The 20,743-nt window shown below is 39.5% G+C and overlaps 6 protein-coding genes across 7 annotated transcripts; 3 read left to right on the forward strand and 3 right to left on the reverse strand.

Moving 5' to 3' along the window:
- Positions 1-1,905: 1,905 nt before the first annotated feature.
- LOC125190040 lies at positions 1,906-2,358 on the reverse strand. Its single transcript, XM_048087240.1, has one exon. The coding sequence runs from the start codon at positions 2,356-2,358 to the stop codon at positions 1,906-1,908; it is 453 nt and encodes a 150-aa protein (XP_047943197.1).
- A 253-nt stretch (positions 2,359-2,611) lies between these two features.
- On the reverse strand, positions 2,612-3,100 carry LOC125190041. Its single transcript, XM_048087241.1, has one exon. It carries the CDS (start codon positions 3,098-3,100, stop codon positions 2,612-2,614), a length of 489 nt encoding a protein of 162 aa, XP_047943198.1.
- A 1,069-nt stretch (positions 3,101-4,169) lies between these two features.
- LOC125190704 (probable glucan endo-1,3-beta-glucosidase A6) lies at positions 4,170-6,729 on the forward strand. Its single transcript, XM_048088073.1, has 3 exons — positions 4,170-4,419; positions 4,892-6,172; positions 6,475-6,729. Exons 1-3 carry the CDS (start codon positions 4,362-4,364, stop codon positions 6,510-6,512), a joined length of 1,377 nt encoding a protein of 458 aa, XP_047944030.1. The 5' UTR covers positions 4,170-4,361; the 3' UTR covers positions 6,513-6,729.
- A 1,647-nt stretch (positions 6,730-8,376) lies between these two features.
- LOC125189007 (UV-B-induced protein At3g17800, chloroplastic-like) lies at positions 8,377-10,970 on the forward strand. Of its 2 annotated transcripts, none has more exons than XM_048086171.1 (2): positions 8,377-8,886; positions 10,005-10,970. In XM_048086171.1, the coding sequence occupies exons 1-2, from the start codon at positions 8,570-8,572 to the stop codon at positions 10,804-10,806; spliced, it is 1,119 nt and encodes a 372-aa protein (XP_047942128.1). In that variant the 5' UTR covers positions 8,377-8,569; the 3' UTR covers positions 10,807-10,970. The 2 variants fall into 2 exon arrangements, with proteins under 2 accessions (XP_047942128.1, XP_047942129.1); XM_048086172.1 differs by lacking the exon at positions 8,377-8,886 and adding an exon at positions 9,811-9,931.
- Positions 10,971-11,089: 119 nt separating this feature from the next.
- On the reverse strand, positions 11,090-12,547 carry LOC125190042 (U-box domain-containing protein 9-like). Its single transcript, XM_048087242.1, has 2 exons — positions 12,272-12,547; positions 11,090-12,161 (listed from the first exon to the last, which is right to left on the reverse strand). Exons 1-2 carry the CDS (start codon positions 12,545-12,547, stop codon positions 11,151-11,153), a joined length of 1,287 nt encoding a protein of 428 aa, XP_047943199.1. The 3' UTR covers positions 11,090-11,150.
- A 2,497-nt stretch (positions 12,548-15,044) lies between these two features.
- LOC125190412 (serine/threonine-protein kinase MHK-like) lies at positions 15,045-19,892 on the forward strand. Its single transcript, XM_048087725.1, has 18 exons — positions 15,045-15,230; positions 15,849-16,207; positions 16,315-16,393; positions 16,483-16,551; positions 16,657-16,746; positions 16,832-16,970; positions 17,056-17,158; positions 17,253-17,305; positions 17,617-17,683; positions 17,770-17,878; positions 17,987-18,052; positions 18,132-18,200; positions 18,272-18,332; positions 18,405-18,509; positions 19,018-19,049; positions 19,156-19,201; positions 19,299-19,377; positions 19,510-19,892. Exons 2-18 carry the CDS (start codon positions 16,200-16,202, stop codon positions 19,637-19,639), a joined length of 1,305 nt encoding a protein of 434 aa, XP_047943682.1. The 5' UTR covers positions 15,045-15,230; positions 15,849-16,199; the 3' UTR covers positions 19,640-19,892.
- The last annotated feature ends 851 nt before the right edge of the window (positions 19,893-20,743 follow it).

The following is a 20,743-nucleotide window of genomic DNA, read 5'->3' on the forward strand; positions in this document are numbered from 1 at the left end:
CTCAGCTTTTGGCTTCCTTCCTCTAGCTTTTCCTCGTGATTCCGTTCCTGCTCCTCGCTAGATATCCTCCTCCAGCATCTCCTGGATCTAGCGCTACACACACACCTGGCTTAACAAAACTTGTTAGATCCAGCAGAAATGTGATGTTTTTCACTACATAACCAATGCATGAAATTAGCCTTATGAAGGACCATGGCAGCGAGGCGATCCGTCGGCATTGGGAGCGCCTCATGAGGGACTGCGGCCACTTCAACGGTATTTATTCTAACTTGTTGGCGAACATGCCCAGTGGCCAGAACGAGCATATGGTCCGAGATGAGGCCATGCAGAGGTATTGTGGCAAGTACTTGTCGAAGGGGTTCAAGTATTGGAACATCTACGATCAGCTGAAGGATCTCCCCAAATTCCGGACGGGGATGCACGTCGCGCTGCACGGGAAATCGGTGCGCTCGCGACTTAGCGTTTCGGAGAGCGAGGGGAGCGCGACCCACATCGACTTGAGTGGGGATGGTCCGCACGAGCGCCCGGAGGGAGCGAAGAAGGCGAAGGGGAGGCGGAAGGGGAAGGGCACAACGTCGGAAGTCGAGTCGGAACCCCACATCGACTTAGAAAAAGCCACTTATTCGAGCAATGTCGCCAATCTGACGCAGATGTACATGCTGTACTTCACCGGCGGCGGGACCCCTGAAGAAAAGGCGGCCCTCTGGAAATGCATCCAAAGCCTGCAGATTACGATGGGCCTCGATCCCGACGCCCCTCCGGCCCCTCCGTCTTAGTTTTTTTTTTAAAAAAATCTTTGTTTATTTGCGTTTTTTATTTGTAGTTTTTTTTTTTCTCGTTGTATTATATTTTCCAATGATTAATACAATGATGAATTGTTCATTATTAGTCTATTTATTAAATACATTTGTAGGGAAAATTAAATAATATAAAAAATAATGATGTAAAAATGAAATGTTGAGTTAGGGAGAAATAAGAGAGAAATAAGGGAGAAACCAATGTAGCAGTTGGCTAAAAACTGGGGATAAAATGTGATGCTGATGTGGCGCTGATGTGGCAGGAGTAAAAGAAAAATAAGGGAGAAATAAGGGAGTGCCATTGGGAGTGCTCTTAATCTCCATGTTATTGTAAGTGAATTAGATTAATGTCATCTTCTTATTATCCAATTACATAAATTCGTATACCTAAAGTTAGACAACCAGATCCACTTTAACTACTTTTTAAGATGAACTAATTGAAAAGGAAAAGTTGGATTCCTTATCTGTTTTGTCAACTCAGGCCATAGATTGATAGATACAACTTATTACAAGTCAATTACAATTACAATGCACACATATTTATAAGCTACCATAACATAAAAATCTTATGTTGAAATCGACTTTCACATTTATTATGACTTTATGTGAAGTTGGTTTGATATATTACTCCTTTGTTTCCTATTAGTTATTCTCTTTTTCTATTTTTATTCTATTTTTTAATAATTATTCACTTTAATTTTTACTATTTAATGGTAAGTAGACTCATATTATACTAACTTTTTCAATATTTTTTTTTTTATATTTCTTAAAACTCATGCATGAATTAAAGTGGATAATTATTAAGGCGTGTTTGATAAGTTAGAAATACCAAGATAAAGAATTATATATGAACATTTCTAATTGTTTCATATCATAGTTAGGGCATCCACAATGGGGCGGAGGATGCGACGCCCTAAGCTCCGTCCTATGCGCTGCCACATCAGCATTTTATCCTCCGCTCCTTCCACCTGCAATGGGGTGGACTATAGCCCGCTCTAAGCATTAAATCTATTATTTGAATATTTAAATACTTCAAAATTTGGGGAAAAAAACTTCATTTCATTAAAATTAAAACATTACACCGCGAAATCAAAAAAACTACAAATTCTCAACGGTGGTTGCGGTTCCAAACTTCTTCAATCATGTCGTTCATGAGCTGAGTATAGTCTTGTTGGTTGCGCATTGAGGTATGTCTCTGTAGAACCTCACCGAAGCCCAGCGGTAATCCTCGAGTGACAGGCGGGGTCGCCGTGCTGGAGCTAGATCCGGCTTCATCATCCACCCAATCGGTGACATGTCCAACTTCTTCTTCGACTATCATGTTATGCATGATGATGCACGCATACATGACGTCGGCGATGACTTCCTTGAACCGGAAACGCGCCGGACCTTTCACGATTGCCCACCGCGATTGGAGCACCCCAAAAGCCCGATCCACATCCTTTCGCGCATACTCCTGCTTTGCCGCAAACAAGACTCTCCTATCACCAATTGGGCAGCTGAGCGTCTTCAAAAAAACAGGCCACCTTGGGTATATGCCATCGGCCAAGTAGTACCCCATATGATGTCTGCGGGCGTTGGCAGTGAACTCGATGGCCGGGCCGCAACCCCTGCACTGATCGGCGAAGATGGTGGACGAGTTGAGGACGTTGATGTCATTGTTCGACCCGGCTACACCGAAGTAGGCATGCCAGATCCAGAGGCGGTGGTCAATGACGGTTTCCAAGATCATCGTCGGGTGGCTGCCTTTGTAGCCATTAGTAAATTGGCCTCTCCACGCCGTCGGGCAGTTCTTCCACCGCAAGTGCATACAGTCAATGCTCCCTAGCATCCCAGTGGAAGCCGTGCACCGTCTCGTGCATCCACATCAGGATCCGGCAATCATCCGCAGTCGGGCGTCTCAAATATGCGTCGCCAAAAGCCTCCACAACTATCTTACAAAAATTCTTTAGACATTCGCGACCAGTTGTCTCCCGACGTGAAGGTACTCGTCGAACATATGCTATAGGCCAACTGCCGGATTGCAACCGTGCACTTCTCCAACGGCGTAAGTCGGGTCTGCCGATGCCGTCTTTCCTATACTGGAAGTACTCATCACGTCCCTCCAACGCGTGCACAATGCAGAGAAAAAGATCTCGGCTCATTCTAAAACGGCGGTGAAAAACATTCGGGCCCCACCGTGGTTGCTCGGCAAAATAATCTGCGAACAGACGTTCGTGAGCTACGTCGTGCTCGCGCGGGACATACTTCCGACGTCGTATCGGCCGAGGGACCCGCGCCGCCGCTGCCGCCTCCCGCTGCATTTGTGCTAAGCATTCCGCCGCGGCTTCATTAACGACATCGAGACAAGACTCGAGTCAAGGCCCGTCTGCAGCCATCCGATGTACTCAAATCATAGTCGTCGGGATTCATTTTTGAGAAGATGAGAGATAATAATTGAAGAGATGTGAAATTGGAGTGTGTGAAATGGTAGAGAATTGTGGTGTTTAAAGAAGAAAAAATTTTAGAAAAAAAAAAGAAAAAGAAAATGCGTGAGCATCATCCGTCGCATCGTTCGCGATGCCACAGTGGCGGACGATGAGCATCGTCCGCGCTTCGTCCGCTGACGATCGATCGGCGGACGATGGTTAACCCATCGTCCGCGACGCCACAGTGGCGAACGATGCGACGGACTCTGCATCGTCCGTCCCACTGTGGATGGCCTTACCCTTAACTCAAAGCCCAATATAAGACAAGACTCTCTCCAATCTTATCAAAATTATAACCTTAACCATGTTTATGTGACACACTAATTTGTTAAGTTAAGCCATGTTATTTAATATACTATACAAATTTAGATAATTTTTTTTTCTATCAAACAACAACGAAAAAAGATCTTATCTGTGTATATCTTGATATGAAGCTCGTATTTCTTATCTTGTTTTAAATATATCGTTTTTTATTCTTATCTATCAATTGGGTCAGGATCGAAGGGAGTAACTAAATTAGATGTTATGAATGCTATAAAATCTCATGGTAACACCATTTATAATTAATATTACGAGTCGTGGTCTTCTTATAACAAAATTAATTTTTAATAATCTAACCCAAATTTGATCAAACAAATTGAATGCAAAACAAGGTTTGTCCATTTGTCTATATCTATTGGTCATTTGATGTAGAGCGTATCAAAACTATAGACTAAAGTCACTAACCAAATATAGATTGTAGGATTATAGGGTGTAGACCAAAGTGGGGGGCCCACTTGCAATGACACGCCAATTTATTTTAGTCTTCCCATAAAAAGTCTTCGAACTCGCAACAAAACCCTCAGTCACGTCCAATCCCCACTGCGCCAGGTACAAGCTTTCTCTCTCTCTCACACACACAATTGTTTTCTTCCAATAATACCCCTGGCATGGCTCCATGACAACACCTTTGTCTTCGTCAGCTCAACGTTACACACACGTTTCTCTCTTTCTTCCTCTCTCTCTCCACAATTGACGCGTATATCTATGCTCATTAGCTTGCACTATCGATAGCAGAAGCGTCATTCGCTGCTTCATCTGGAGATTAGCAGAAACCATGGCGTTCTTCTCCTATACGCCTCTGCTGCTTCTCGCGCTCACAGCTTCTCTCTCATGTAACCGCATTTGCGTTTCGTCGTTTTTTTGTTTTTGTCTAGCTATCGATCTGTGATCTGTCTATCTGCATTGGCTCGCCTCGACGGTGTTGCGATTTTGGAATTGATTTTGCTGAAATTGATTGCGAATTGTTTCATCGCCTGCGACGATTTTGTTTTTTTGTGTTGCTCTGTTTTCTCATTTGCATTTACTGTTTTTGACCAATGCTAATCTCTCTCTCTCTCAGCTAATTTAGCGTCGATTTTGAGTATTTTCTCATCTGCATTTACTGTTTCTGATGTTATTGTGTGAGCTTGAAAATGATTTCTGATTAGATTTTGTTCTCTGTTTTCTCATTTGCAATTACTGCATTTGATGATAACATTGTGTCGATTTGGAGACGATTTTACCGAAATCGATTATGATTATGTGTTTGAGTTTGTTTCTCCAATTTCTCATTTGCATTTACTGTTTTGACTACTCTCTCTCTAGATGGAGCGATGGAGCCGAGAGTCGGCGTCTGCTACGGCGACCTCGGCGACAATCTCCCCAGCCGCGAGAAATCCGTCGAGCTAATCCAAAAACTCAACGCCAAACGCATCAAAATCTACGGCACCAACGCCGCGACGCTCAAAGCGATCCAAAACACCGATCTCCAAATCTCAATCATGCTCCCCAACGGCCTCATCCCCGCCGCCGCCTCCAACCAGTCCTTCGCCGACGATTGGGTCAAATCAAACGTCGCACCGTTCTACCCCAAATCGAAGATCCGCTACCTCCTCGTCGGCAACGAGATCCTCAGCAACCAGCCGAATTCCACCTGGTTCCAGCTCGTCCCCGCCATGCGCCGAATCCGCCACTCCGTCAAAAAATTAGGGCTCAAAAAGGTCAAAATCGGAACTCCGTTAGCCATGGACTGCTTAGAAGCCTCCTACCCGCCCTCGGCCGGCCGGTTCCGGTCCGACGTCGCGGACCGGGTTATTAAACCGATGCTCCGGTTTTTAGACCGGACCAAATCCTTCTTCTTCCTCGACGTCTACACTTACTTCGCTTGGATCTCGGATCCAATCAACATCAACTTGGACTACGCCCTGCTCCAGCCCACCAACATCACGGTTTCGGATCCGGGTTCGGGTCTCAAATACACCAACCTACTCGACCAAATGATTGACGCGGTCCACTTCGCGATGAACCGGTCCGGTTACCCGAACATCCGGTTATTCCTAGCCGAAACCGGCTGGCCCAACGGCGGCGACCCGGACCAGCTCGGCGCTAACGTCTACAACGCCGCGACGTACAACCGCAACGTGGTCCGCAAGTTCTCGGCCAAGCCGCCGCCCGGGACCCCGGCGCGGCCGGGGGCCGTCATCCCGACGATGATCTTCGCGCTGTTCAACGAGAACAGCAAGCCCGGTCCCGGCACGGAGCGGCACTTCGGGCAGCTGTACCCGAACGGGTCGTACGTCTACCCGATCGACTTCTCGGGGAAGACCGAGCACTACCCTCCGCTGCCGAAGCCGTCGAGCAACGGGAGGCTGTGGTGCGTGGTGGGGGACGGGAGGAACGCGACCGCGCTGGCCGGAGCGCTGTCGTACGCGTGTAGCCAGGGGAACGGGACGTGCGACGCGATCCGGCCCGGTGGGAAGTGCTTTAAACCGAACTCGTTGGTTAGGCACGCGAGCTATGCTTTTAGCTCGTATTGGACGCAGTTTCGGGCCGCTGGGGCGACTTGTTCGTTCAATGGATTGGCTACTTTGACCTCGAGAGATCCAAGTAAGTACTCCCTCCCGTCCCACTATAAGTGAGGCGTTTCTTTTATTCTCTTTTACAAATGTTAATTTGACAAAGATTCATGATTTAGTACTATGAGAAGTTGAATTTATTGATACTTGTGGTGAATCTTATGTTGTACTACTATGAAAATAACTAAATAAGTGTAGCTTAAGTGGAAGTTGAAAATTATGCTATATATGTAGATAGTCCAAGAAGAAGAAACTTAGATCCAGCTCGGTTTAAATTGGATTTTACTAAATTTTTATGTTCTTTTCTTGTCGTTGTTCTTTTCTTTTTTGCAGGTTATGGATCTTGCCAGCTGCCAAGTTTTAATCTTTGAGCAAATGGAAGGAACAATATTATTATCATTATTATTTGTTGGAAAAATGAAAAATCAGTTTTAGGGCTATAATTTAATGTATTTGTCCATCCTTCGTTAATAAGCCCTGTTTTGGGCTTCGTGAGGTTTAGTTTTTTGTGGCCCAATTTTTTGTTGTGTATCAATACAATATTTATACTACTACTCCTATTTATTTAGGAAATTAACTTTGGATTAAGAGCATCTCTAATCATTTATATTAAACCCAAACTCATTTTAATGTAAATGTCACACCACATATAATTTTACTCCAATTATTTACACTAAATTCAAACTTAAAAGAATATTCTTTCTATTATGCTCTTTTTACTCACAAAATTTGAAAATTTTTGGATTTGAGTTTAGTGTAAACCTAAAAATAGGTATTTTTTTCTCAAAAACAAAAAATAAGATTAGTTTTTTAATACTATTGGAGTTAAATACCTATCCTATTTTAAGTTTTAGTGTACCATTGGAGATGATGTAAGTAAGTAAATATGTTGCCTAAGTTAGTTACTGATTAATCAATAAAACATATGTTGCCTAAGTTAGTTACTGATTAATTAATAAAACAGCTGAATAATTTGGGCCCACTTGCCTAGTAGTGTTGACTGCATAGATCAAATAAATGCATAAGTGATATAGTATCTTATCAAAAAATAAATGTGCATTAGATAAGTAGATAAGAATATAAGACAAACGGAGAGCTGCACATTATTTTTTTATTTTTTTATTTATGTATTTTAATAAGTGCTTTGGCTAATGATTCCATACATTTATTTATGAATGCATAGTGGAGTGGATATATTATTTCTCCCCCTCTTCGTTTGAGGAATCCAACCAAAAAGTATTATCGAGACAAATATTATTACTATATTTTTAATTATTGCAATTTAAATAATGATCTCATTGCTTTGCTACGTGTCTACTTATGATTAGTGATTTGGATCATTGGATTCAGCTATTAGTTTCTTTCCACGCCTTACAATAGTCAAGTAGCCGTCCCTGTGAAGTTGACACATTATCTTAAGTTTACACAACTACGATGCCAAAATAATTTAGCTGTAATTATTAAAAAATTGGTAGCAATTTTATCGAAATAGGTTTTGTCTTACATATATTGATAGGAAACGTCATATATGAATTATACTCCAACTGAACTTTTAGATATTTTATATCTATTCCTTTGCAATAATTTATAAAAATTTATAAACTTTCAACTCTAATGCATGGACATTTAGATAAGATATAAATATTATCTTTTCTATCAATACCTGGATACAAATCAAACATATTAAAATGATATGCATAAATCTTTCATAGTTATCTTTTTCTATATCTTTTGAGTACATAATAGTTAGCATGTCAATTTACAATTTAAAAGATTATGTATATTTATCTATATTCTTTGTAAATAGAAATAAATAACAATATCACAATATACATTAGCAATCATACGAATTTTAGATATTTATGATACTAGAAAGTACCATTTCCTCTGTCCGCGAATAGGAGTCCCGTTTTCCCATTTTAGTCTGTCCGCGAATAGGAGTCTCGGTTCACTTATGCCATAAATAGTAATAGGGTCTCACCTTCCCCTAACTCATTACAGTCACATTTCATTTAAAACTAATATAAATAAGTGGGACCCATATTCCACTAACTTTTTTCCACCCACTTTTCTTAACATTTTTTAAAATTCGTGTCGTCCATGAATGAGATTGCTAATGATGGAGGAGGGAGTAGTAGAAAACAAAAAGGTTGCAACAAATAAAATAGTAATATGTGTCTTTCATGATAATCCGATTTCTCAATAGTCACTCATTGCCTTATCCACTTTGGTCTTCTACTCGAAAAGCGAATATTCTATACCTATTTTCGTTTTCGTTTCGAGTTAAAAAACAACAGTATACTCTCAGTCTCTCATTGATCTGAATTCGGATTCTCCATCACAACAAACATCCTTCAAATTCAGATTGAAGCAAAGCAACCGATCAATCAATCAATCAATCTGCAGCAATCGGAAACTGATTTGTTGAATGGACTGCTGCTTCTTCTCCTACACCAATCCCCGATTCCCGACTCCGCCCGCCCGCCGTCCGATCTCGCTAGGGCCGCGGCTGATCGTGGTGGCTGGCGCGAGCAGCAGCAGGAGCAGGTGCGACTTCGGCGGACTGCACGCGCCGCTCGAGCCGCGGACGCCGGCGGGGAGGCTTCTCAGCGGCGTCTGCCTGGACGATCGCGCCGGATTTCACGCGGCGGCGAGGGGAGAGCTCGAGCGGCTTGCGGTTGAGAGAGATGAGGCGGCGGCGCGGCTGCAGCTCAGCCTCGGCTCCGATGAAGCTTGCCTCCATAGGTTGGTCGTTTACTTACTATTAATTTGTTGAGATATGATTTAAGTTTCGCATTGGTTGATGGTTTTTTTAGAGGTTTTGATTCCTATTACTATCGATCTTGTAGCGATGTGATTGAATTGGATTTTAACTTTTTAGCATTAAAATGTTGTGATTGATTGATGATTCATCTGTATTGGTTCTCTGATTTTCCTTTTATGAGTTTCTGATTTGCAATTGAACTAAAGTAGGAAAAAGGTGTTGTAAATAATTGTGATTGAATTAGGTAAACTTTGCTAATTGAGATTGGCTCTGTGATGTGCTTGAGCTTATGGAAAAAACTAAGTACAGAAACTGATTCTTTAGTGTAGAACCTTCTTGTTAAGCATGAATAATATGGTTGGATTTGATAAAGGTGTATCTTAACCTGTGGTTTCAGGTTGATGACTAATATAAAATCGAGACGATAAACTTTTGGTAAAGTTTGGTTGTAGTAGTGCTCATGAGCTTTTGCTCACAGGCTCTCATTGTGACAAATAGTTTCTAGTCTGCACATTGTTACAGTATCAGTTTTCTGTTTATCTAGCTTCTGCATGAAGAGGGGAAAAAGAAACTTAATACAATTTGGATTCGAGCTTTTGATGCAAAGAAGGTTTAAGCCTGAGTGATGTGACAATTTGGATTCCATTTCAGTGTGTAATGTATGAGTTATCGCTTACTGTTTTCAATTCTTTTGCATCTATGTCGAGACTTTAGAAATATGCTTGTGTTTTTATTTTACGAACTGGATGGCGCGTTTTAGGATAAATGCAAACTCCTTGAGAATGAATGGCATGAGCCGGCCGAGGGTGTACTAGTGCATCGAGTTCCTCGAGAAATTGGCTGGAGGAGGGTGTACTAGTACTGCTACCGGATATGGTGTTGCCTCATCATCAAGGTACATCAACATGGATTACACCGATGATTTTGCACGTTCAAGGCGTGCATACTGCCAGCAGAGATATATAGGATTGCTTAAATGATGAGTTCTTGAAATAATTAACTGTATGCCAAACCTGAGAAAATGTGGTAATGCTGATTAATTTATGCGGCATTTATGCAATTTCCTACTTTTTGGCTGAGCTTTGATGATGTATTGCAGGAGAATCGCGGAGTTCAGACAACACGAATGCCAAGATGCAGTTGAGGATGTAATGTATATGCTCATATTCTACAAATTCTCTGAAATAGGAGTCAGTTTAGTGCCACGTCTCTCCAAGTGCGCCTATAATGGTAGGCTGGAGATATGGCCTTCGAAGGACTGGGAACTCGAGTCTATCCATAATTCTGAGGTTCTGCAGATGGTGAGGGAACATCTAAGTGCCCTTGTTGGATGCAAGGCGAACTCCAACGTCACAGACAGCTGGGCCACGACAAAGGTACAAAGGTTTCGCCTCTGTGAAATGTATGCTGCTTCCATCTTGTATGGCTACTTCTTGAAGACTGCTTCCTTGAGGTACCAACTCGAACGAGGTCTAGATCTCAGCAGCTCCCACTACGGCCTTGCTGGTCGAGGCAAGCATCCAGTTTCAGAGATGTTTACTGCAGGATCCAGCTACATCGCCCATGGCCGTGTCAGTAGCTCTATATCCACCCCAGCAAGTCCAGTTTCATATTCTCTGGGGAATAATCCGAAGAGCCTGCGACTCTATATGATGGGATTCGACCACGAATCAGTTCAGATGTGTGCAAAGCCCAAGTCCAAGGAGGCGGTGGATCTACTTGAGAGACACACCGCTGCTCTATTCGGTGATGAGGAGACAGGCCTGCTTGAAACAGACGACGCGCTTACTACCTCATTCGCGAGCCTGAAGAGATTTCTGCTCGAAGCTGTTGCCTTTGGCTCCTTCCTCTGGAGTGCGGAGAACTTTGTGAGCGATGTATATATGCTCGAGGATAACTGACTACTACACGATCACTGCAGCGCCTTCTGTGCTCGTTTTTACGCGTAGTTTCTGTAGATGATGGTGTTTTTGTTGCTTTCAGATATTGAGTTGTATATATTATGCTCTGCCTCTGATGGCTGACCTGTATATATATATATTTATATATGATCGTTCTTGCTTTACAACTAGCACCCAACTAAAATTCAAATGTTTCATTTGTAACTCAACATCAAAAATTTGACAAAATGCTCAATTTCAATCCTCAATCAGTACAGTATTTATCCAGGAACAAAACAATATATGCACCAATAAACTTGTTCTCAAAGTGAAAAAAACATGCCCCTGTAATGAATTGATAACACCTAGAAGAAGCCGAGACCCGACCGTTTCAGCTTCGCAAGAATGCAGCCGGCCATAGGAGTGCCTTCTAGCACGAGCTTAGATATCGTTTGGCGCTCTCTTTCCTGTCTTTTGACCTCCTTCCACGAGACCCGATCACTGTAGCTGATTGCGCTCAAGATAGCCACACAATACTCCTTACACCGCGGATTAGGTTTCTCCTTAATGATCTTGAACAGGCAGTGGACTGCACCGAGGTTGTTCATCCGTGTAACTGCCCCGCCATCCGTAGCAAACAAGGCAAGTATCTCCACCATCTCACTAACAAGCACTCCTTCCTTTATGTTCTCCATGACCACTCGAACTCCACCATCTCCGATGGCTCTCTCCTTATTCGAAGGGAGGGTGCAGAGGCTATGAACTGCAGAGGCGGCTTCTTTCATTTCCAACTCCTCCCCATTCTCCAACAGAGAGATGAGGGCCACCAAGCCGCCACATTCCCGTATCAGCGCCTTATTTGAGTCGACGAGAGCCAATGCATGAAGGGCTGCAGCTGCATTAGCCCTAGCCTGCACATTCCCCTTCCACAGCCTCACATGATCGACAAGCAAGTTAATCACGCTAGGCGACTCTGAGACCACGGAGATGATGTCGTTCCGTAAGCCTGGGTGTTCGGCTCGATAGAGGGCAGTCATTAGCCCCGGCACTGCAGTTTCAGGAATCCGGAGAGAAGGATGCTGTTTTGTCAATATACACAGCTTCTTCGCAGCTGCTTTTCGTTCGAGCAGCGGGGACGATGATGACGACACTTGATCCAGTAGTTGTTCTACTAAGGTAAAATCTACTCCTCCATCATCCCCTTCCTCCAAATTCCCTTCAAGTAGCTTGATTCCACGATTTTCACACCAGGTAGTTATTGTGTTGCAGATCAGGGCGTTGGGAGTGAGATCAAAACACGATAGTCTCGTGAGCGATAGAGGCGACGTAACATTCCCCAATCTAATCCACGCCTCAATTGAATTCCGGTCGTAGGTCTGCCCAAATTTGACAACAATCAACATTCACAATCGATTAAATTGGCTACATTAATCTCGAATTGAAGATATTGAGAATCACAATCCAAAAAGAAATGGAAGAAACTGACCTCTCCAGAAGAAAGTAAAATGACAGGGTCTCTCATGAGTTTGTTCGATAAAGGGCATTTGAAGTGATCGGGCACCTTGAAGGAGATAGTGCATCCAGAGGTGGAATCAGCTCCGTTCTTGAGTTCCATTTCCGCCAGCACGGCTATCATTTGGCGTGCCCTAGCCAAATTCTCAGGATTGATAGCTTCGTCATCTCTAAATGCCAGCTCCCGCAGGCTTCTTTTCAGATCGCTGGATTTGACGGTGAATGCCCCATCCTCTTCTTCGCTCGCCATATCACCACGAATTCGCCAATCCAGTTGAACTGTCTCTCTCTCCGGCGACTGCTCTGTTAGATTGGGCGAAAATGGAATCGGAAACTTAGCAGTTGAAATTCAACTCTGTGTTGGTGGAAGCGGTTATGAGCGCGGGTGGGGAATTCGGAAATTTGAATGATGATGGACAAGTATGTAACTACCTCTTTCTTTTCTTTTCTTTTTTCTTTTCTTTTTAATATTTGAATTTTGAAGTAATATTTGTAAGTGAAAATTTCACAAACCTATAAAAATCTAGAGCTGAGGAAATAAGAGGATTTCAGGGATATTTATGGAAATAGCCATTTAAAATAGATATTATGAATTAAAAATAAACAAAATGTGTGATTAAATGTTAATTGGTTATTTAATTTCTATAGTTAGTGGATTAGTGGTATAGTTAGTGGTAATGTTGCACAACAACATATAGCCGAAGAAAAGCAAGACTTGAAAACAAAACCAATTAGTAACTCTTAAACATGTTTCATGCTTTATAATGATGCATGAGTTCAAGATTGGAGGGTTACAATTTATACTCTTCGGTCGTACTCCCAAATACAGTTTTGAGTACTAGAGATGCTAGAGAAAGAACAAATAATTTCGTACTTTGTAGCAGACGGGGTGACCCTCTTTGCTGCGGCTGTGCATGAACACGGCCTTTTCAAATTCTTCTTCGTGTTGCTTATGCTGTTCTCTTTGCAGGTCTTTATGGTGGAAGTGATTTATGTTCTGAAGTGTCGAGCTTAATTGTGTGATTTTTTTTTTTCCTTTTCTTCATGTACTATTGTGAAGTGTCGAATGTATAATTTTTTTATGTAGCGCTCTATATGAATATTAGGTTGGTGGCAGCTCTTATTCATTTTCTTTCCTGACGTGGTATGAGTGGCAGCAGCTACACGGGAAGTAGGTGATGCAGGAATACTATTAGGGTATACAACCGGTATTTTTTTTTTTTCCGGCTAAATGCATGCATATCTGCTGTATATTCCATGCTATTTTGCTGTATTTTTGTTGATGATTTTGATCGATTTGGCTATCTTCTAATATATATTTATATTATTTTTATTGACATGTGTTCGTGATTGATCTTTTGTAGTATAGATCTAAAAGTGATTTAAATGATATGTGATTTGTGTGCAATTTTTAGTTTATAAACTTATTTGGTTATATGAGTTTAGAATTTGAAATAATAATATTGTTTCTCATTCGGTATATGTGTTTTTTTTTTCTTTGTTTGATTTAATATTTTTTTAATAATTATTTTTTATTTTATATATATATGATTTCAGATTTCATACAATGATATTTTTATGAATTTATAAAATAATTTTACAGTATAAAATAAGTTTAAATAAAAGATAATATACAATAAAAATGAAGTGGTTAAATAGCACTCCATTACTATAGAGTCCATTACTATAGAGTTACAAAGGCATATCACCAAATAAATTTAAAAAAAATGATCAAATTATGATATGTCCCACGTTTATTAAAAAATTGAATCATAAATTACAAAATTTGCAATTAGTTCATCCGTCTTGTTTCTGGCAATATATGGGATGTTGTGGCTACCAGTTTTATACATGTAGAGAATATGGCGGTGGAACAAAACAACAACATCCGATTAAGTTAGAAACAACATCACTTTATTCATAATTTGAAGATAAACTAGTGCAAAAATTGGTGCATTTGTTTCCTCTCCCAAATAGCTGTGAGTTTATTCCTCTTGATCTCTATTTGGAGAATATTGAAGTGTCGTAGAAAATTGAAGAAGATTGGACTAGAGCATTACACTATCACTAATGCCATGTTTGGTTGTTTAGTTGTCAGAATTCCGTTTAGAAAAGTATTTATTTTTATGAATCACATTGTTTTTAACATTATTAAAATACGATATTTTGTGTACAGGTGAAACAATTGAGATAACATTAAATGACTTACAATTGAACCCCAAATGTGTTCTCTTTACGAAACCATGGATAAATATGTCGTGGAATTGACGACACCGGTTAGTGGACTTTCTCTATTGACACTCATGGGCTGAAGATAGAGTCGGTCGACCCTTCTTCGATTCCACCCGAATCCGTCTCTGAAAACAAATTGGGCCTTAGCCCATTGTATCTGCTTTCCTCAGCATAAATATTTATTCAACTTATTGGGCTTTTCAGCCCACTGTTTCCAGCCCAGAGAAAGGCCGAATGTGACTAATCTGTTAATATAGCCAAACAGAAGGGCAATCTCGTCATTTACATAAAGCAGGGGACCAATCATCCATTTTCCCCACCACTAGTTATATTTTATTTAAAAACAATTAATTCTCCCCAAAGATAAACTGATTAATTTATTATAATCAATAAAAATTAAAACAAAAAATAACTACAATCTCAATATTATAATAATATTAATAAATAATGTTATAATAATTATTTATTTATTTCATATTTTATGCTTTTCGTTTCTTCCCAACGCTACTTCTGCGGAATTTTCTGTTTATACGTATCTCCAATTCTCTCTCTCTCTCTGCACTCTCTTGTTTTCAACGATTTCCGTCTTGTTTCTGCATTCCTGATCCGACTATCCAAATTCTCTCTGAAAAAGCAATATACATGTATTTTTCTCTCTCTAGATCTTCCTTGGTCATTGGCGTGCAATTGTTTCTAATGAGGTGAGCTCACTTCTCCGCTACGCTTTTGGTTTTAATTGCGACGGTGGTTGGGGAATTTGGCGGCGGCGTTGCTCCAAATTGTGTGATTGTGGTTTTGATTGTTTGTGTACTGCCGCTATTTGAATTCCTTGAATGATTGTTGATAGTAATTCCGTTACTCTTTTTTCTATTTAATTCCTTATTAATTGGTTGATCGAGCTGAGTGTTGTTGTGTTTTTGTTCAACGTGATTGTAATTTTGCTGTTTAGTCCTCACTCTACGGCGGAACAAGTCGTTGGAGTTTTGGATTGTGCCTTTTTTATACCGTATTTTTGAGATGGTGTGATTAGCTACTTTTGTAATTTCGTTTAAGGTGATAATTCATTAATTATTGTAGTTATAATTTTAAATGTACTGCGTGATTCTAAATTTTGTTAATTATACTGTTATGGCAAGAGGATCTGAAATCTCAAATTTAGGGATAGTTTTTGCCTAATGTCTGTATTAACATGTGTTTATTACTGTCTTCAAAATGCTATAGTATTTCTGTTTCTAATTTAGGTTACTGAATCATCTGTTAGCTTTTGTTATAAGATTCTACGATTTTCTGATTGCCGCGCTTTCTTGCTTTTTTGGCAGTTGAACAAGATTTGGGTTCGTGGATAGTTTCTTCGTGTTGATTGTGGATAAATTTGAGCATCGATTGCTGGAAAGGGCGTGCTAGGGCACAGTTGCTGTGCTTTAGATGATAACCGTTGCTTGCAGCTAGTGGAGGCTGCAAACAAGCATGCTGATATCATTTTGGTTGATATTTAATCATTCTTATATTGAAAAGCCAGCTCTTTACTACATATTGTATTTTTTGATGGAGATAAGCACAGAAGTGTGCATACAATCAGTTGAACAACACTGTTTGAACAGTGTAGATACGTTTTTGAAGTGGTTAAAAATCCATTGAGCTCTGCTTTCAGAATTTTGTAAAACAGAATAATGGAAAGGTGAGATCTTGTATGCTGCTCCTTTGAATATGGGTACTCCGACTTTCTTCTGGCACCCCTTTAATCTTGGCATTTATTTTTCTGTGTTCTGTCCATTGTCTTTCCAGATACAAAATATTGGAAGAAATTGGTGATGGAACTGGTGGAAATGTATATAAAGCCGTGAATAATGAAACGTTTGAGATTGTGAGGCTCTGTCTCCTTCGTGTTTATTGTCTCTAGTCCAAACAATTTTTACACAAGTACCTTATTTGAACATCTGGTATCTGTTCCAGGTTGCAGTCAAAAGAATGAAGAGAAAGTTCTATACCTGGGAGGAATGTTTAAATCTACGAGAAGTGAAGGTATGCCAGTCAAATTGATGCTATCACTTGAACCTGACTGGAAGGTTGCAATGGAGTGCTTTAAGTGTATTATAGCTGACAGTTCTTTATTACCCTTCACTGCAGTCGCTCCGCAGATTAAATCATCCTAACATCATCAAGTTGTTGGAGATTGTCAGACAAAATAATGAGCTGTTCTTCATATTTGAGTACATGGTAAAAGTTTGTCGCACATTCTTTTTTTTGGTTACTTGCATGAGAACAATTCGAAACCCTCTTGACTATGGACTTTTATTTCTAGGAATGTAACCTTTACCAAATAATGAAAAATCAACAAAGATCTCTTTCGGAAGAAGAGATTCGAGGCTTAATGTCTCAGGTGCTGCAGGCACTCTCACATGTGCATAAACATGGATATTTTCATCGAGATCTCAAACCTGGTATTCATGCATTTCAAATAATGGGTTGTCATTCTCTGTTTCCTGTTATAGCAATGCTAATTTTCTTAAAACTCTATACTTGCAGAGAATTTACTAGTTACAAATAACACCATAAAGATTGCTGACTTTGGTCTGGCAAGAGAATTATCATCATCACCTCCTTATACTGATTATGTATCTACGCGCTGGTAAGGCATACGCTAACATCAATACAACTTTCCATATCATTTTAACTAGATCCGTCTTTATGATGCTTAATGCATGTTTTTCTTTTTTGGAAAGGTATCGAGCGCCGGAGGTGCTGTTGCAATCTGCATCGTATACTCCTGCCATTGGTATGCATGCCTGTCACTATCTCATGCCATTATATTACATTAACTTTATGAAACTATTAAATTCAGCTGTTTTTCAATTTTTGCTGCACTGCTGGTTCAATTATCTTTATGGGTCCTTTATGGGACTTGTATGAAAGTGCCAAAATCAACCATATTTCAGATAATTTTTTTATATATAATGGCTGCGATATGAATGATAATGGTGCTCTAAGTAGCCACGGATATATTATCTACCCACTTAAGGATTTGTTTTGGAAAATTTGTTTTTCTTCTCCCTTCTAGGCTGACTTCCAAATGCTTGATCCTCACAGATATGTGGGCGGTTGGTGCAATCCTGGCTGAACTTTTCACTTCGTGCCCGATTTTTCCTGGGGAAAGGTAACCTTATGATCTAGTTTCTGAATATATCTGTATCAAACGATTGTATTGGTTTTAATTTGCAAAACTCTTGTATATACGAGCAGTGAAATTGATCAATTATACAAGATATGCTGCGTATTTGGTGCTCCAGAGCGGAATACCTTTCCAGAGGCTAAAAACATTTCTCGATTAGTCGATATCACTTATTCAGCTGTGAGCCTCTTCGAGTTTTTCACTTGATATTATTACGTGCTTAGATTTACTGCTCCATACATTTTAACTGATATTAATGGTAATTTTATTTAATGGCAATTTTATTAGATCCAACCAGCCGATCTTTCTGATATGATTCCGAATGCCAGCCTGGAAGCAATTGACTTGATTAAGGTAGATTGATGTTGATTTACTCTGTCCTATTTTTGGGTTGGTGTAAGCATCCCTGATGCATTACTTCTCTCCTTTGCAGCAACTTTGTTCGTGGGATCCATCAAAGAGGCCAACGGCAGATCAATGCTTGGAGCATCCCTTCTTCCATGTAATTATAATCCTAGTTTGCACAAGGTTGCACAGTTATTCCATTTGTACTAAACTTTTGCCAATTTATAGGTTTCTGAACGGGTGCCTCGTTTACCTGGGGATGCACTTAAACTAAGTTTAGGACCTCTAGGTAATACTAATCAGTCTTATATTGTCAAACATGTATGCATGTCTAAGATTTTCTACTTACTAATATGTGTAGGATCTGAACCTAATCTTGAATTGGACTTGTGGACCTTTGGCACTTCAACTGATGAGTGCTTTCTTGGCTTGTCGTTGGCAGTAAAACCCAGCGCTCCGAACTTGGGTAAGAGTTAATTTTCTTGGTTAATAGTTATTGCCATTTTCATCCTGCCTCGCTTATTACTTTTATTTTCATTCTTTCTATTCACTCACATGGAACTGGAGCATGGAGCAGTCTATTGTAAAACATAACTGATATATTGTAAAACATAGCTCAATGGTTTCTAGAAAGCACACACCAAAACGTAAAAAAGAACAATAATAACGAATCAATCATTTGTAGGAGTACTATACAATGGAAAATATGATGTCAAAGTATGAACAAAAGAATACATGTCCCACAGGTTCAGATCTGTCTGACTTTTTCCTGGCAATTTATATAGTTATATCATTGGGATGCAGAACATGATTGCTTGTAACGGTGTCCATAGCCTTTATTGTTCATTGTTCTTTCACCTGATTCTGTGATGTCGAGTTTCGTCTTTCACCTAAATTCCTTTTGAAGATGTCATTCTTTGTTCACTTTCTAAAAACTCTGCTGTTATCCTTATGAGCAACTTTATTTCTTGTAGAGACGGTCCACACAAATCAAGGCGCCAAAGAAGTATGTTTCTTAACTTTCACATTTTTACTTCCTTCCCTATTCTAATAAAAGAATACTATAGGAAATATAAGAATCCTCGGTTATATAAGTTTGTTTACTCTTGCAGGATATGATGATCTGCCCCAGTTTTGTCGAACATTCACAACAATCAGGTTACCTTCATATCAGTTTCTTCTGAAAGCGTATTTTTGTGTATCTCCTTCCTCAACAGTCAAACGTTAATCGTATGCTGCTTCTGCTTCTTTCCAGTGTTCTGGTCGCTGTTTCCCACTAATCACCACGTAATAACTACATCAGCAGCGGAGCCTTCCCTTTCCCTATCTTTCAGGTATAACCACACCTTCAAATTACTATAAGAAAATCTTTCGTTAAAAGCTTCAGAAGTCGCATTCTGTTATTCCATTTCACGAAGCATAATCGGACTTCCCATATTCATCTCTTGTTGCTTTGATGATTTCAGTCCTGCTTCAACTCCATCGATCGGAGTTTCACAGTCAACAGGGTGCGCAATGTCCCCATTCCAGTCGAGTATTTTGGACCGGCCGTTTCTGGCCACCTCGGCTGGCTTCCAGCAGGGTCATTACCTCTGAGATATACATTCTTACAAGGAATTCTTGCTGTCAATACCAGATATATATATATATATATATATATATATATATACTTGTAAAGAATCACTCTTTCCCCTTTCACAATTATAAGGAATGAATGCATAGATACAGATAGATATAGTATAGATGTAACGCTTGATGTTTATGATCTGTATCTCCTCTTTGAAGGTTGAAATTTTTTGACCCAAATTAAAAATTTTGAGTCTTGACTATTTAAATTATCGTTTATATATTTTTGGGTATTTACTACTAGTATAATCTGTTTGAAACAGCTTATAATTGTAGATTGGAGTGATCTCAATTCTCATGATTAATTAAAATCTTGCAATTATGTTGAGCGCAATTCATTTAAGGAAATGGAAAGTGTGGAATTATTTGCATCAATCTTTTTTATCCACAAAATATTTATTTATTGATACTTTTGCAAATTATAGTATACTCCAAATTAATTGCATTTTATTACAGCATATATTCTCATCAATCTCGGTAGAACTTTAATAGATCATATAAAAAATATATAGTTTGAAGGAGGAATAGAATATTTTTGTCATAATTTCACTGGCATTTTGGTCCACATATTTATTACATCAACAATCTTCAAATTCTTGCAAATTTTTTACTTAATCTAACGGATTAAAATTTCAAAACTCTACATAAAATATATAAATCCAAATAAACAGACATAGTTGAAATGAATATAGAATGATCAATGATTTGACACAAGCTTTTCATTATTGTTGTGATTATATAATGACAAATTGACAATAAAAATGCACATTTATTTCGACACTACATGGATTTTTTAAAGATTAACATGTTAAGCACAATATGCATGAAATGCATAAGTAATCTAATTATTCTAATTGTTACTTATTACTTAATTATGTAATGATAAGAAATACTCATTTATTTCGACAATACATGGATTTCTTAAATATGGACATGTCAATAACAATATGCATGACATTATTGACATATACAAGTAATTTATTATTCTGATTGTTACTATCGATTTATTGATGTCTTACTGATATTTGCACGATCTAATTATGCAACTTGTAATATTAATCCTTTTCTTTTCCG

This window comes from Salvia hispanica, chromosome 5 (genome assembly GCF_023119035.1).
Source record: "Salvia hispanica cultivar TCC Black 2014 chromosome 5, UniMelb_Shisp_WGS_1.0, whole genome shotgun sequence".
Taxonomy (NCBI): Eukaryota; Viridiplantae; Streptophyta; class Magnoliopsida; order Lamiales; family Lamiaceae; genus Salvia; species Salvia hispanica.

What these genes read in the sequence shown, in the direction of transcription:
- LOC125190040 (XM_048087240.1), bottom strand. Translation starts at nt 2,358, where the DNA reads ATGGGGTACTACTTGGCCGATGGCATATACCCAAGGTGGCCTGTTTTT.
- LOC125190041 (XM_048087241.1), bottom strand. Translation starts at nt 3,100, where the DNA reads ATGCAGCGGGAGGCGGCAGCGGCGGCGCGGGTCCCTCGGCCGATACGA.
- LOC125190704 (XM_048088073.1), top strand. Translation starts at nt 4,362, where the DNA reads ATGGCGTTCTTCTCCTATACGCCTCTGCTGCTTCTCGCGCTCACAGCT. An exon ending in GCTCACAGCTTCTCTCTCAT is followed by an intron (nt 4,420 to 4,891) that starts GTAACCGCATTT and finishes CTCTCTCTCTAG; the next exon opens with ATGGAGCGATGGAGCCGAGA. An exon ending in TTTGACCTCGAGAGATCCAA is followed by an intron (nt 6,173 to 6,474) that starts GTAAGTACTCCC and finishes TCTTTTTTGCAG; the next exon opens with GTTATGGATCTTGCCAGCTG.
- LOC125189007 (XM_048086171.1), top strand. Translation starts at nt 8,570, where the DNA reads ATGGACTGCTGCTTCTTCTCCTACACCAATCCCCGATTCCCGACTCCG. An exon ending in GATGAAGCTTGCCTCCATAG is followed by an intron (nt 8,887 to 10,004) that starts GTTGGTCGTTTA and finishes GATGTATTGCAG; the next exon opens with GAGAATCGCGGAGTTCAGAC.
- LOC125190042 (XM_048087242.1), bottom strand. Translation starts at nt 12,547, where the DNA reads ATGGCGAGCGAAGAAGAGGATGGGGCATTCACCGTCAAATCCAGCGAT. An exon ending in TTTTACTTTCTTCTGGAGAG is followed by an intron (nt 12,162 to 12,271) that starts GTCAGTTTCTTC and finishes AAATTTGGGCAG; the next exon opens with ACCTACGACCGGAATTCAAT.
- LOC125190412 (XM_048087725.1), top strand. An exon ending in TAAATCTACGAGAAGTGAAG is followed by an intron (nt 16,552 to 16,656) that starts GTATGCCAGTCA and finishes CCTTCACTGCAG; the next exon opens with TCGCTCCGCAGATTAAATCA. An exon ending in CAAATCAAGGCGCCAAAGAA is followed by an intron (nt 19,050 to 19,155) that starts GTATGTTTCTTA and finishes TTACTCTTGCAG; the next exon opens with GATATGATGATCTGCCCCAG.